This window comes from Odontesthes bonariensis, chromosome 23, assembly GCF_027942865.1.
Source record: "Odontesthes bonariensis isolate fOdoBon6 chromosome 23, fOdoBon6.hap1, whole genome shotgun sequence".
Lineage (NCBI taxonomy): Eukaryota > Metazoa > Chordata > Actinopteri > Atheriniformes > Atherinopsidae > Odontesthes > Odontesthes bonariensis.
The window spans coordinates 31,407,289-31,423,300 of NC_134528.1; the positions used below are offsets into that span (position 1 = coordinate 31,407,289).

The 16,012-nt window shown below is 47.4% G+C and overlaps 1 protein-coding gene across 3 annotated transcripts in view; it reads left to right on the top strand.

The window, feature by feature from the left end:
- bms1 (BMS1 ribosome biogenesis factor) overlaps positions 1–16,012 on the top strand; it is a 46,854-nt gene that overhangs the window by 24,627 nt on the left and 6,215 nt on the right. For 2 of the 3 annotated variants that reach the window (XM_075458097.1, XM_075458098.1), the window contains exons 11-17: positions 4,054–4,155; positions 5,209–5,360; positions 5,497–5,578; positions 6,279–6,370; positions 10,847–11,020; positions 11,118–11,306; positions 13,222–13,402. In XM_075458097.1, the coding sequence (XP_075314212.1) occupies positions 4,054–4,155; positions 5,209–5,360; positions 5,497–5,578; positions 6,279–6,370; positions 10,847–11,020; positions 11,118–11,306; positions 13,222–13,402 (972 nt within the window). The remainder of the gene's footprint in view (positions 1–4,053; positions 4,156–5,208; positions 5,361–5,496; positions 5,579–6,278; positions 6,371–10,846; positions 11,021–11,117; positions 11,307–13,221; positions 13,403–16,012) is intronic. The other variant, XM_075458099.1, reaches the window with a different exon arrangement.

The following is a 16,012-nucleotide window of genomic DNA, read 5'->3' on the forward strand; positions in this document are numbered from 1 at the left end:
CCTTGTGCCAGAGAAGTTTGGAACTTGACCCATTGGGCATCAAGGCGTTGGAGTCTCATGCCAAATCAGAAAAGCATACAGCGGTCTTAAAATGCCAGCAGCCAACACTTTCCATCAGCCAGTATTATTCCATATCAGGAGCTGCAGCTGGAGGTCCCAGTCTGCTGCTGCAGCTCCAGTCTGCTGCTGCAGCTCCAGTCTGCTGCTGCAGCTCCAGTCTGCTGCAGCTCCAGTCTGCTGCAGCTCCAGTCTGCTGCAGCTTCAGTCTGCTGCAGCTTCAGTCTGCTGCAGCTCCAGTCTGCTGCAGCTTCAGTCTGCTGCAGCTTCAGTGTGCTGCTGCAGCTTCAGTGTGCTGCTGCAGCTTCAGTGTGCTGCTGCAGCTTCAGTGTGCTGCTGCAGCTCCAGTCTGCTGCTGCAGCTCCAGTCTGCTGCAGCTTCAGTTTGCTGCAGCTCCAGTCTGCTGCAGCTTCAGTCTGCTGCTGCAGCTTCAGTCTGCTGCTGCAGCTTCAGTCTGCTGCTGCAGCTTCAGTCTGCTGCTGCAGCTCCAGTCTGCTGCTGCAGCTTCAGTCTGCTGCAGCTCCAGTCTGCTGCTGCAGCTCCAGTCTGCTGCTCCAGTCTGCTGCTGCAGCTTCAGTCTGCTGCAGCTACAGTCTGCTGCTGCAGCTTCAGTCTGCTGCAGCTACAGTCTGCTGCATCTCCAGTCTGCTGCATCTCCAGTCTGCTGCATCTCCAGTCTGCTGCATCTCCAGTCTGCTGCATCTCCAGTCTGCTGCAGCTCCAGTCTGCTGCAGCTCCAGTCTGCTGCAGCTTCAGTGTGCTGCTGCAGCTTCAGTGTGCTGCTGCAGCTTCAGTGTGCTGCTGCAGCTCCAGTCTGCTGCTGCAGCTCCAGTCTGCTGCTGCAGCTCCAGTCTGCTGCTGCAGCTCCAGTCTGCGGCTGCAGCTTCAGTCTGCTGCAGCTTCAGTCTGCTGCAGCTTCAGTCTGCTGCAGCTCCAGTCTGCTGCAGCTTCAGTGTGCTGCTGCAGCTTCAGTCTGCTGCTGCAGCTTCAGTCTGCTGCTGCAGCTCCAGTCTGCTGCAGCTCCAGTCTGCTGCTGCAGCTCCAGTCTGCTGCTGCAGCTCCAGTCTGCTGCAGCTCCAGTCTGCTGCTGCAGCTCCAGTCTGCTGCTGCAGCTTCAGTCTGCTGCTGCAGCTTCAGTCTGCTGCTGCAGCTTCAGTCTGCTGCAGCTCCAGTCTGCTGCTGCAGCTCCAGTCTGCTGCTGCAGCTCCAGTCTGCTGCTGCAGCTTCAGTCTGCTGCAGCTTCAGTCTGCTGCTGCAGCTTCAGTGTGCTGCTGCAGCTTCAGTGTGCTGCTGCAGCTTCAGTGTGCTGCTGCAGCTTCAGTGTGCTGCTGCAGCTTCAGTGTGCTGCTGCAGCTTCAGTGTGCTGCTGCAGCTTCAGTGTGCTGCCAGTCTGCTGCTGCAGCTCCAGTCTGCTGCTGCAGCTCCAGTCTGCTGCAGCTTCAGTCTGCTGCAGCTCCAGTCTGCTGCAGCTTCAGTCTGCTGCTGCAGCTTCAGTCTGCTGCTGCAGCTCCAGTCTGCTGCTGCAGCTTCAGTCTGCTGCAGCTTCAGTCTGCTGCAGCTTCAGTCTGCTGCAGCTCCAGTCTGCTGCTGCAGCTCCAGTCTGCTGCTGCAGCTCCAGTCTGCTGCTGCAGCTCCAGTCTGCTGCTGCAGCTTCAGTCTGCTGCAGCTCCAGTCTGCTGCTGCAGCTCCAGTCTGCTGCTGCAGCTCCAGTCTGCTGCTGCAGCTCCAGTCTGCTGCTGCAGCTTCAGTCTGCTGCAGCTTCAGTCTGCTGCAGCTTCAGTCTGCTGCAGCTTCAGTCTGCTGCAGCTCCAGTCTGCTGCAGCTCCAGTCTGCTGCAGCTCCAGTCTGCTGCAGCTCCAGTCTGCTGCAGCTTCAGTCTGCTGCAGCTTCAGTCTGCTGCTGCAGCTCCAGTCTGCTGCTGCAGCTCCAGTCTGCGGCTGCAGCTTCAGTCTGCTGCAGCTTCAGTCTGCTGCAGCTTCAGTCTGCTGCAGCTTCAGTCTGCTGCAGCTTCAGTCTGCTGCATCTCCAGTCTGCTGCATCTCCAGTCTGCTGCAGCTCCAGTCTGCTGCAGCTCCAGTCTGCTGCTGCAGCTTCAGTCTGCTGCATCTCCAGTCTGCTGCTGCAACTCCAGTCTGCTGCTGCAACTCCAGTCTGCTGCTGCAACTCCAGTCTGCTGCTGTAGCTCCAGTCTGCTGCAGCTTCAGTCTGCTGCAGCTCCAGTCTGCTGCAGCTCCAGTCTGCTGCTGCAGCTCCAGTCTTCTGCTGCAGCTCCAGTCTGCTGCTGCAGCTCCAGTCTGCTGCTGCAGCTCCAGTCTGCTGCTGCAGCTCCAGTCTGCTGCTGCAGCTTCAGTCTGCTGCTGCAGCTTCAGTCTGCTGCTGCAGCTTCAGTCTGCTGCAGCTCCAGTCTGCTGCAGCTCCAGTCTGCTGCATCTCCAGTCTGCTGCAGCTCCAGTCTGCTGCAGCTCCAGTCTGCTGCTGCAGCTCCAGTCTGCTGCAGCTCCAGTCTGCTGCTGCAGCTCCAGTCTGCTGCTGCAGCTCCAGTCTGCTGCTGCAGCTCCAGTCTGCGGCTGCAGCTCCAGTCTGCTGCAGCTACAGTCTGCTGCTGCAGCTCCAGTCTGCTGCAGCTCCAGTCTGCTGCAGCTCCAGTCTGCTGCAGCTCCAGTCTGCTGCAGCTCCAGTCTGCTGCAGCTTCAGTGTGCTGCTACAGCTTCAGTCTGCTGCTGCAGCTTCAGTCTGCTGCTGCAGCTCCAGTCTGCTGCTGCAGCTTCAGTCTGCTGCAGCTTCAGTCTGCTGCAGCTCCAGTCTGCTGCTGCAGCTCCAGTCTGCTGCTGCAGCTCCAGTCTGCTGCTCCAGTCTGCTGCTGCAGCTTCAGTCTGCTGCAGCTCCAGTCTGCTGCTGCAGCTTCAGTCTGCTGCAGCTACAGTCTGCTGCTGCATCTCCAGTCTGCTGCAGCTCCAGTCTGCTGCAGCTCCAGTCTGCTGCATCTCCAGTCTGCTGCATCTCCAGTCTGCTGCATCTCCAGTCTGCTGCAGCTCCAGTCTGCTGCATCTCCAGTCTGCTGCAGCTCCAGTCTGCTGCAGCTCCAGTCTGCTGCTGCAGCTTCAGTCTGCTGCTGCAGCTTCAGTCTGCTGCATCTCCAGTCTGCTGCTGCAACTCCAGTCTGCTGCTGCAACTCCAGTCTGCTGCTGCAACTCCAGTCTGCTGCTGTAGCTCCAGTCTGCTGCAGCTTCAGTCTGCTGCAGCTCCAGTCTGCTGCAGCTTCAGTCTGCTGCTGCAGCTCCAGTCTTCTGCTGCAGCTCCAGTCTGCTGCTGCAGCTCCAGTCTGCTGCTGCAGCTCCAGTCTGCTGCTGCAGCTCCAGTCTGCTGCTGCAGCTCCAGTCTGCTGCTGCTGCAGCTCCAGTCTGACATCTGGACAGCGTTTGGCTCTACGCCCACACTAAGAGCCGAGCTGCTCTGGACTCTTCACACGGCAGCAAAGCAACGGGCATGTGCTGGCAATGAGAACATTGATGAGCTGTTCCAGACCATGTTCCCGGATTCTGAGATAGCCAAGACGGCGTACATCACGCGATTTGGATTAGCCGATTCCATCAAAAGAGACCTCATCTCCTAACTTAAGGGCCCGTTCGTGCTGATGTTCGACCAATAAAGTCATATATTTTGCAACTAAATTCCAGGTCTTCTTTTTGCCAATATGGATGTGAAATGGGTCTTAAATTGTATTAATTATGGTACTGCTTGAGCTGCTGGGACATAGGTTGAGCTGCTGAAACCTGCTGTTCAACTCTGCTCAGTCAAGTCAGCAGCTCTTTACACAGAGTAACAATTCATGAAACAATTCATGAGAAACAACACTGTGTGAAACAACACATACATTTGGTGCATGCTCATATCATTCAACATCACTCTCCTCCTGTCTGCTGGGGGGGAGACGGGGTGGAACCTGGATATATCTTCTGTCATGTGGCCTCATCTCTTTTCTGTTTGCATCCTCAGGGGCTCTCAGATGGAAGGAAGGTCTCCAGCAGAAAGCTGCAGAGGTGTTTCTACGGCAACAAGAAGCTGCTCCGAATCTGAGAAAAGTGGTTTATGGTTCAGGTACACACTACGCACACAGTTGAAAAGTAAGAATGATGCCATTCCCACAGCATGCCGTACAGAAGCCAAGCAGACGGGTGTTTGGTGCTTCTGTTTCACTCGCTCGCAGCACGCGTACAGTTGTCCTCCGTTGGGATGGATGGAGCATTTGTTCTTTTCACTGAGGATCGTTGCTGATCACGGCCTCAGGTGCTTCACAGATTAAAAAGGCTGCTTATTGATATGATTTTTACCAAATCTTCTCAACACGTGAACGTTCTTCCCCTTTTGATATTTGGAACTGCACAGCCTCTCGTTTGCAACAGACAGTTTCCACCTGATGTCATCCCCCCGCTTTTTTTTGTCAAGAGTTGTTTTCATTCGTCTCATGATGGAGCAATAAAGAGTTATTAAAATGTTATTTTCGAATCTTTAAACAGAAAATAGCCCAAATTCTTATGTTTACAGTAAGTTATGCCAAGTTCCTCTGAATAAGGTAGATTAGCAGTGTTTTTATACCAAATATAACTTTAACATAATATTCATATATAATAGGTGAAAGCATTTTAATCAGTAGCTCAGTATCTGACTCAGGTCACCAGTAAGAGAAGCTTGTCCAGCCTGAAGTTTGTTCAGAACAGGCAGAGAAAGTGGGAAGCACTGACATGTTGAAGTGGACTGAAAGGAGGTCAGGACTGAGCTGCAGAAATGTACAGAGGCCTACTGATTAAAGACTGCCGGATAGTAAGGATTCATTTTGACAGTCCCCTCCATGTCTAAAACAAGTGGTCCAGTCTGGGACATGAAGCTCAGAGCTTCACTGCCGCCCGCGTATATATTTCAGCTGTAGTTTCACATTGTCAGGATATTGTTGCTTAATTTACTGAAACAATACGTGGGAACACATTCAGAAGCAATGCCTGCTGCCATGGCAACCAAAAAGAGCTGCATATCAATCATTTTTGGTAAATCTTTAAAAATGTGGTTTCAGCAGAAGCTGATGCGATGTGTTAAGAATACACACTTCAGATTTGATCAGTCCCTTCACTAAATCTTGTCTTGTTTGCTTTGCAGTGGCAGGGGCAGATGATTCTGAGGATGAGGAGGAAGAACTGGGTGGGCTGTTTCGAGTCAGCCGCCCTCAGAAGAGCAAAAGGTTTCAGGCGGACGCTCTGGACTGCTCCCGTTTCAACCCTGACACCCCCCACAACTGGGATTTGGAAGAGGTAAGGTTGTTCCTTCCTTCCTGTTCATGCTGAAGCAGCTGATGTACCTTGTGTGTTGTTGAATTGTCAAGAAGTTTAGAAAACTCCCAAGCTGTGAGACCTAACATGAGTCCGTCTGATGTCTTCTTTTTTTTAGATGTTGAAATCAATCAGGGATTGTTTTGTGACGGGGAAGTGGGATGAAGGCCAGGATGCAGCCACGCTGCTGAAGGATGATGGTAAGAAGAGTTTAGACAGAAGCACATTGTAGATGTTTAGGAGCGGAGCATGGACACTACTCTGGATCTGTGGTTGGTGTCTGATTTCATTAACCCTGACTTTTAGGATGATAGTTTCTGTTTCTGCATTTAGCAGACGCTTTTATCCAAAGCAACTTACCAATGAGGATTTAACATTACAGCTAACAGTAAGCTAACAATAAGCTACATAGAAGGAAACCACCAGTCAGACTCTGTCAGAGGGGACAGTGTAGAGATAGAGAGCAGGCATAGAGGGAGGTACAGAAAGAGAAGTGGAGTAGAGGTGGTATGGAAGTACCGGCTCAGTGCTAGGATAGGAGATGCTCTCTGAAGAGCTGGGTCTGCAAGAGTTTCTTGAAGATATTCAGGGACGCCCCTGTTCTGGTAGCTCTCGGCAGGTCATTCCACCATCGTGGAACGACACATGAAAAGAGTCTGGATTGTCTTAAGCGTGGTGTAGGCCCTGCTCGAGGACAATCCTGTGACGACCGGAGTGACCGAGTTGTGATGTAAGCCTTGCGAGAGCCTAGAGCTCCTCTAGGCTGACCGAAGATCAGACACGCTTTTCTTTTTTCCCCTGAAAGTTCTTTCATTCATTCATATCCACTGGGCCCCTTTTTATTCTGAGATGATGTACAAAGAATCATAACGATGCACCTGTTTGTTCTGCTTTACTTAGAGGAGCTGTATGGTGACTTTGAAGATTTGGAAACGGGAGCAGTCCACAAGAGCCAAACTGGACCTGAAGATGAAGATGAAGATGAGGCTGAGGTATGAGATGCAGCACATGTAGAATCAGCGGTGGCAGAATGTTTTATCAGCTGTATGCAGTGAGGTAGAGAAACCTTTTCAAGCTGGAATGTGATTGCCTACTGCTTTAACTTGAACCTTTGACGGTTTGCCTATGGATTGGAGTACCAGGGCCTCTCTGGTCTCGGTCAGTTCTGTGCTGATTGTGCCTGCTGGACATTTACAGTCCTAAGCAAAAGGATTTCCCCTCCATTGCATTGACCATGTGAAGTGGGTTGAATCCTTTGCCTGGTGACTGTATTGTCACTTTTCAGGGGACACTGTCTGTGTGAGACTTTTCTGTTCCTTTGCGTTGCTCATTTCTTTGTGCTTGGTTAGAACCACTTTGACTGCAGATCTACCGTGCAGTGTGACCGACATTTTCATCCCTTCAGCCTGCTGTCCCTCACCCACTGTTATGGATTCTTTTTCAACCATTCCTGAATGTGGTTGGACACATTGTTATTGTTGTTTGATGGAACTGTTTAATAATGGACTGGACTATATCTGGTAGGTGATTTGCCACTTCCAATAACAGCATTGGCATATTTAACAGGAATAGGGATGTAACGGTTACCATGTATGACGGTAAACCACGATAAAAAGTGTTGACGATAACAATTACCGCGTTCATTTCAAATATCATTAATATCACGGTTAATAACACGGTATGAAAACTGTGAGTTTAATCCTTCCCAGCCTCATCTGAGTTCTTAATTTGTCGCGCATGCTCACTGCGCAGCCTACAACGTGCATTTCTTGAAGTTGGAATCATGGCCGAAGGTGTAGATGACAGCACTCAGTCAGGACATTTATCAGCCCTCTAAGAGGACTAAATCCGAAGTATGGGTATATTTTGTTTTTTATAAGAATGCCGGGGGACAGTTGATAGAAGATGGTTATCCTGTCTGCAGAACATGCAGAAAAAAAGTTTCCGCTAAAGGTGGCAATACGTCAAATCTCTTTGCTCATCTCTGCGATCATCACCCACAACTGTATAGCCAATGCAAGGTAAGTTAACGTTTCAGCTCAAATGCATAAATAAATGCATGGTGTGGGGACATCGGGTTGAAGCAGAATGCAACGATCTGTCTGTCTAACTTTTTAATAACGTGTCAATAATCTAAACAGATGCCTACGGCACATGTTCATTCAGTGGTGTTAGTGTGGAGCTAATCGGGACACATCTTTAACGTTAGCCTCAGAGCTAGGCGGGTGCACATTTGAGTTGCGTTTATCATACAGTCGTAGGCTACAGTTTGTAACTTTCAGACGGAAAAATAATTCCAAATCTCCCAAATTCACCTGTGTTTTGCCCTGTAAGATTGTATTTCACCCCGTTAGCCTGTATTTCGTTTTAAAATAAACACAACAACATTCGCAGTCTGAAACTGTGCAGACTTGCTGCGGCCAAAACGCATGATAGCGGAGGACTCCACTCGGGGCAGACCACAGTAATATCAGATTCGGAAATAGTTCAAAAGCCGGTATTACGTTCTCATGTCAACAAACGTATTTCTGCATCAATTCCCATAACCCCGCGATCCGACGCCAGCTGGTCTGACATGCATGCTTATCGGACACTGTTGCACTTTTTCAGCTTGCACTATCAGTGCTTTCTGAACAGATTGAACACACTTTTAAAAATACCGCGATAATACCGAAAACCGTGATCATTTTGGTCACTATAACCGTGAGGTTAAATTTTCATACCGTTAAACCCCTACACAGGAACAGATCACTTTCTGCAAAAGCAATGTGTCTGTTAGCCATGCTTGGACACTTAATTCTGATCCCCTCATGCTGAAAATCTACAGTCACTGGCAAAAAGATTCCACATGGCATCTTGTCCTATTTTTTGTGATATAGTGTGTGTTTGTACACACTATACTGCCAAAAGTATTCACTCCCCCTTCCAAATAATTAAATTCAGGTGTTCCAGTCACTTCCATGGCCACAGGTGTACAAAGTCAAGCACCTCGACATGCAGACTGCTTCTACAGACATCTGTGAAAGATGCTCTCAGTAGCTCAGTGAATTCCATCATGGTACCATGATAGGATGCCACCTGTGCAACAAGTCCAGTGAACAGCTGAACATTCTGGCTTTGCTAAACATATTTCATTTATTTATTTAGATGAAGTAGATGGGGAAAAAAGATGGAATCACTGTCTAAATTGTATTCCAAAACAAAAACTTCCAAAAGAGTAAATATGCAGATGAGTCTGTGGTTAAACAAGTTCCTGCAGAGCTTAATGAGCTGTTGCAGCTGCTGTTTGACTCATTGGGCCTCATGCAAGAACATTTTTGTATTTTTGTTCTAAATTTCTCTCACTATTTTGGTACGAAGGTCTCGTACGAACACGCCACGTCAGATTCAACAAACGCTCTTAACTTGGGAAAAAGTGTGTAAACGACCTGCGTAAATGATGAATGCCACCCGTGCGTATTTAAGTGCACGTGCACGAGGATAGTAAATTTGCATACTCCACGCCCAACCCTAACCCTAACCCACATTTATACCATATAAGGCTGTGCTTCCTGTCTCTTGTGCCAGTAAGTGTTGAGTCATGAGAATGGCATCAAGGAACGTAAAGAACAACTTTACGGGCTCTGAGACTGAAGTTCTGCTTTCAGAGATCCAGAAAGGAAGATATGTCATTTTCAGCAGTGTCAGCAGTGGAATTACGGGACCTGCTAAAGCCAAGAAATGGGAAGTTATTACGAGTGCTGTTAATTCCGTGTCATCTGTAGTTCATAATGTCACAGAGAGAAAAAAAACAAAAAAAAAAACAAAAACATCTCGCCATGGCCAGGCGCTCGATGACTGCAGCTTAAGCCGTGCAATCAGTTGTTGCCTCATCATGATGGCTCTTTGATGGGGCGGTCCATGAGGGGGGTCTCCTGGCACCACACCTTCTGGTCTGCCTGGGCTGGTTCAGGTGGAGACCCTCATTCATGGCAATATTGTGCAAATCTGGCATGCCTTCTCTGGGCTATTTGCCCCCCGCTGTATGGAGACACACCCACCTGGCCTTCAGCTCACGGGTGCTTTGATGCGTATATGTGTGCAGTCTATTACTCCGGTTATGTTTGGCAGTCCAGCCACGGCATGAAAGTCCCTCTTAATCTGTACTTGTTGGACAGCGGTGTATGGGAATCTGATGCACCATGGGTGATAAACTGATGAGAGCTTTGATGACCAAAGGGGGGCGCACGACTCACAGAGGACTGGGACACCCCCGATCTGTCTCCAATCTCCCTCTGAAAGGTTCCAGTGGCCAAAAATCCAAGAGTGGTGAGGACCTGGACCTGTGGTGGAACTGGGTTTGATCGGCGTGTTTCTCTCTGGAGTTGTGGCTCCAGCAAGCTGCATATTTGCAGCAGCACAGTGCTTGGCAATCTTAACCCAAAGGACCAGGGGAGATGGCAGCCATTACGTCTGCAGGAGAGGCTCAGGTGGGCTCGGACACGTTGGACTCTTTTCTTTCTTCAGGAAAAACATCATCTCAAAGACATGACCAGCAAACAGTCCGGATCTTGGTCTGAGTTCAGGTCTATGGTGAAAACCCCAGGCTCCATCCTGCAGAGCTGATGGGTCAGCTGAAAGTTGGAACCTGACTGATGGAGAATGTCGTTTTTCATCAGTGAAATGCTAAAACAATTAAGCTGGCTTGGATTCTAACCCAGGCCAGCTGCTTTTAGGCACTACAGCTTCTGCAAACAGTTCAGCTATACAGCACCCTGAAAATGTTCTATTGAGCTATCATTGTCTTTGTGGAATGTTTTCCGAAGACACAATTTGGAGCTATTAAATGAAGTAGTCATGTGTCATATCTGTAAATGAAAACCGTATGACTGTGTGGCGATTCCATTGTTTCTGCCGGGGAGGCAAAGTTTAGGATTTCCAGCTCCTGGTAACTCCTCACTAACCTGACTCACGTCATCTGGCTGCGTTCACCAACTACACGCGGGGGCGTTCCCTTTCCTCACACAACCATCTGAGGAGCATGGGAGTCATATGTGTTTCGTCCGATTAGAAAATAATCAGAGCCAATCATTAATCGCTGGGTGGGACTTTGGATGAATGCCTTTAATCCTGAGATTTTCTTTGCACATACGACAATAATCGTTCACTGATCGCTCCTCGCTCCGTTTCATACTATCTGCCGCCATGGTGTTTGTTATGAAAGGCTAGCTGGTTGCATAGTGGTCCTGGTGTCGCTCTGAGCTACGTCACGGGTTGAGTCATTGGGAGTGGCTGAAGTGGCGTGTCAGTCAAGATGACGGACAGATTCTTCATCCAATCACATGCACGAATTTTAGAAAAAATAGCCCCATTTGAAATCATGTCGGTTGTGGGCTCGTCCCAGATGGTATGCGAATACCAGAGGGCAGGAGTCAGGTAAACTCATCACTACCTTTTATTTGATTTTTTTTTGTGTACTGTGTGATCAGCAGAATGATGAGGAGGATGAAGAGGCTCAGGTGAAGGTGGATGATGAGGAGGTTCAGAAGAAGAAGCGTTTAGAGAAGAAACGCAGGCTAAAGGAGCGATTTGACACGGAGTATGATGACGGTGATGCCACTTACTTTGATGACCTGAAAGAAGAGCTGCAGAAGCAGGCAGAGGTAGGCTCATTTACCATCTGCTACATTCACAGCTGTTTCACAGTACAGATTCATCTCTGTGAATTGATGGAAACATTTCTCTGCATTTGGTCTTCAGCTAAACAGAGCTGAGTTTGAAGACATGGAAGATGAGACCAGAGTGCAGTATGAAGGCTTCCGGCCAGGAATGTACATCAGAGTGGAAATCTCCTCTCTGCCCTGCGAGTTTGCGACTAATTTTGACCCCCATTATCCCATCATCCTCGGAGGCCTGAGCTCCAGCGAAGGCAACATAGGATATCTTCAGGTATGTGCAAAGAAGGGCCAACTTATCCATCTAGGCAGATAAAGAAATGTTCATTTGAAATTAGAAAGCAAAAAGTAGTACATTTGTAGTTTGTTTGTTTCCAAACTTTTAAAGCACAGGTTGTTTCTCTGATTCATTTGTATGTTCATGTAAGCAGTGATTGACAGAGCTCAGAAATGAATAGTCTGAACAAACATTAATGCATTCTCATCTTCTCTGAGCTATGAAGATAAAGTACAGTTTCAACATGAAGGTTGAAGGTCTCTGAAGTGGCTGCTGTTTGATGAGGAGAGAATTTTATCTTCACGGAAACCAAAAAATTCAGATGAAATAATATCAATACATCTGCAGCTGCTTATGGCTCCTGCGCTTATTATCAGATACAGTTTGCTTTTTGAGATTTCTGCTTCTGGCAGACATTATTCCTGCTATGTCACGAAAGATTTCCTCAGTTTTTCTTCTGTTGCAGCAAGAACTGATAACATGTACAAGCATGTGAAAAAGAAAGAACACCCTCTAAGGTGGTGCATGTCAGAAAATATCAGCTAAACATTTTAAACTAGAAGCAGTGTATTAACTGATCATCAGTCAGTGTGAGCAGCTCTATAAAAGCAGAAGTTGTGTCAGTTTGCTGCTCTGCAGCATTCAGGTGTGTATTAACACGATGCCAAGGACGAAAGACATCAGCAATGATCTCAGAGAAGCAGCTGTTGCTGCCCATCAACCTGGGAAGGGTTATAAGGCCATTTCCAAACTATCTGGAGTCCATCATTCTACAGAGAGAAAGATTATTCACAGGTGGAAAACATTCAGGAGAGCTGTCAATCTGCCCAGGAGTGGACGTCCCAGCAAGGTTACCCCAAGGTCAGAAACCCAAGAGCTACATCTCAGACTCTGCAGGCCTCAGTTAGCATGTTAAAGGTTAAAGGTCATAACAGCACAGTTAGAAACAGACTGAACAAGTATGGCTTGTTTGGAAGGGCTGCCGGAGAAGCCTTTTCTCTCTAAAAAGAACATGGCAGCACAGCTTAGGTTTGCAAAGCTGAATCTGAACAAACCACAAGACTTCTGGAACAATGTGCTTTGGACAGAGCAGCCCAAAGTGGAGATGTTTGCTCATAATGCACAGCAGCACGTTTGGAGGAAACCAAACACAGCATATCAGCACAAACACCTCACACCAGCTGTAAAGCACGGCGGTGGAGGGCTGATGATCTGGGCTTGTTCTGCAGCCACAGGACCTGGGCAGCTTGCAGCCATTGAGTCCACCATCAACTCCTCTGGATACCAAAGTGTTCTAGAGTCAGATGTGGGGCCGTCTGTCCGACAGCTAAAGCTGGCCTGAAACTGGCTCATCAACAGGACAAAGATCCCAAACACAGCAGCAGATCTACAGCAGAATGTGTGAAGAAGAGAAGAATCGAGGTGTTGCAATGGTCCAGTCAGAGTCCAGACCTCAGCCTGACTGAGATGCTGTGGTGGGACCTTCAGAGAGCTGTGCAGAAACCAAAGCTGCAAACCTCAATGAGCCGAAGCAGCGCTGGAAAGAAGAGTGGGCCAAGATTCCTCCTCAACCATGAGAGAGACTGAGAACGTCAGAATCTACACCAACAACTTGAAGTCATGGTTTTCTGTACCAGTCTTTCAGGTCATGGTAATTCTAAGAGCCTGAATAAAGGCAACTGAACTTCTTTATCTTGGTTCTTTAGTTCAAACCCATTTGGTGGGGACTTTAAGCTTATAAGCTGTTGAAAGACTGTTCAAGCTTTCATTAAGGTCAGTTGTGTGTCAGTGACTCACTTGTCCTGATAACTCTGAGTATTATTTACCTCATTTTAAAATCTGGTAAGGACCTGATTATTGTTATGATTATCCCAATATAAACAATCTTAATCTTTTTGTGTATGTTTGTCAGATGCGACTGAAGAAACACAGATGGTATAACCGTATCCTGAAGACAAGAGACCCCCTCATCCTTTCCTTGGGCTGGCGGCGCTTCCAAACCATGCCACTCTACCACATTGAGGATCACAATGGACGTCACCGCCTACTCAAATACACTCCACAGCACATGCACTGTGGAGCCTCTATCTGGGGTGAGATGCATTGAAAGCAAGCTCTTCTGCTGATCACTGGTGTGCAGTGATAGATCAGGTTTAGGTGGTTTTCTGAAAGGCTTTTCACAACATTGGTTCGGGCTTCTAATGACATTCCAATTTTGACCTGATTGTAACATCTCCATTACATACCTATAGGACTATTCATTCTTTGGTTTGTTCTTCCAAAGCTGGACATTTAAGGCCTTAAACACATTTCAAAATAAAGTTTGCACATTCTCAGATAGGAATGTCCAGGCAAGACATGTTTGATTTTTCAAACAATTCAAAATTCAATTCAAAAACAATTTTCCTAGCTAAGGAAACCAACAGATTGCACCGAAACTTGTCTTCAGTCCAATCTCCCGTCCTGAGCGTGACCAGCTGGGGTTTGACAAGACAGAAAAGAGGGGGAAAAAACCACTTTAACACCATTCAAAGGATACCTGTTGAGGGTCACCTGAGCCATCCCTAACTATAAGCTTTATCAAAAAGGAAAGTTGTCTGCTTTCTGAAGCCAAACTGGCAGCTGGTTCCACAGAGAGGGGCCTGATAACTGAAGGCTCTGCCTCCCAAACTGGCAGCTGGTTCCTCAGAGAGGGGCCTGATAACTGAAGGCTCTGCCTCCCAAACTGGCAGCTGGTCCCACAGAGAGGGGCCTGATAACTGAAGGCTCTGCCTCCCAAACTGACAGCTGGTTCCACAGAGAGGGGCCTGATAACTGAAGGCTCTGCCTCCCAAACTGGCAGCTGGTCCCACAGAGAGGGGCCTGATAACTGAAGGCGCTGCCTCCCAAACTGGCAGCTGGTTCCACAGAGAGGGGCCTGATAACTGAAGGCTCTGCCTCCCAAACTGGCAGCTGGTTCCACAGAGAGGGGCCTGATAACTGAAGGCTCTGCCTCCCAAACTGGCAGCTGGTTCCACAAGAGAGGGGCCTGATAACTGAAGGCTCTGCCTCCCATTCTACTTTTAGAAACTCTGGGAACCTCAAGTAAACCTGCAGTTTGGGAACGAAGTGCTCTGTTAGGAAAATATCTTACAATGAGATCTTTAAGATATGATGGAGCTTGGTCATTAAGAGCGTTATATGTGAGGAGAAGAATCTTAAATTCTATTCTGAATTTAACAGGGAGCCAATGAAGAGAAGCTAAAACTGGAGAAATATGATCTCTCCTGTTAGTTCTCATCAGAACTCTGTCTGCAGCATTTTGGATCAGCTGAAGGCTTTTCAGAGAATATGTAGGACAGCCCAATAATAAAGAATTACAGTAGTCCAATCTTGAAGTAACAAATGCATGAATTAGTTTTTCTGCATCACTCTGAGACAAGATGTTCCTGATTTTAACAATATTACGAAGATGAAAGAAGGCAGTCCAAGAAACCTTTTTATATGCGAGTCAAATGATAAGTTCTGGTCAAAAATAACTCCAAGGTTCCTCACTGTAGAACTAGAAGCTAAGGAAATACCATCTAGAGTAACTATATAGCTAGACAATCTCTCCCTGAAACGCTCAGGTCCAAAGATAACGACTTCAGTTTTGTCTGAATTTAGAAGCAGACAGTTCTGAGTCATCCAGGTCTTTATGTCTTTAAGACATGCTTGTAGTCTGACCAACCTATTGGGTTCATCTGGTTTTATAGATAAGTACAGCTGAGTATCATCAGCATAGCAATGGAAATTTATGCCATGCTGTCTAATAATGTTACCTAATGGAAGCATGTATAAAGTAAAAAGAATCGGTCCAAGCACAGAACCCTGAGGAACTCCATGACTTACTCTGGTGTGTGAGGAAGATTCTTCATTTACAAGAACAAACTGAAATCTATCAGATAAATATGATATAAACTAGGGATGTCCCGATCAGGTTTTTTCGCCTCCGAGTCATTTGATTCTGCCGGTACCGAGTCCCAAATACGATACTTCTACAGTACATTAAAAAAAGAAGAACGGCGAAGAAACCGATCCAGGATGTCCCTGATTCTTTATTTTCTTCACTTATTTGATCATTTAACACTATAAAGAGAGCACTTCTGTGGGGTAGCTGGAACAAAAAAAGTAATCAAGTCATAAACATAAAAAAGTGCCACAGTGTAATAAAGTAAGGCCAGTAATGTGCTGCACTCCTAATTCTTCCTCTCCTCCTCTGGCTTCACAGAAGGAAATGTACCTTTTTCTTGATGAAAACCAACATCTCTACCTTGTCAGGTTTGAGCCTGTCCCTGTTCTCATCAAGGATGTTAGCCTTGTCCTCGCCACCTCTTGAAATCCCAAGTTTGCATATCTCACAGTTTGCAATCGCAACGTTTTTGTCCTCCACTTTAAAATACCTCCACACCGCAGACATTCGGCCCCCAGCTTCAAGCTGCTGCCGTGTTCTGCTTCGCTTTACGGCAGCAAAGTGACATGAAACGTCCGATTCCCATCGAGTCTGAAACCACGTGATCGGATCGGGACATCCCTAATTTAAACCAGCCTAATGCAGTTCCTTTAATCCCAATAAGTTGTTCAAGTCTCTTTTAATAGAATTTCTATTTCTGAACAAAAAAGAAAAAATTAAGAATATTTTTTATATTTCAGAAATGAACATAGTTAAAATAACATGCACAGGA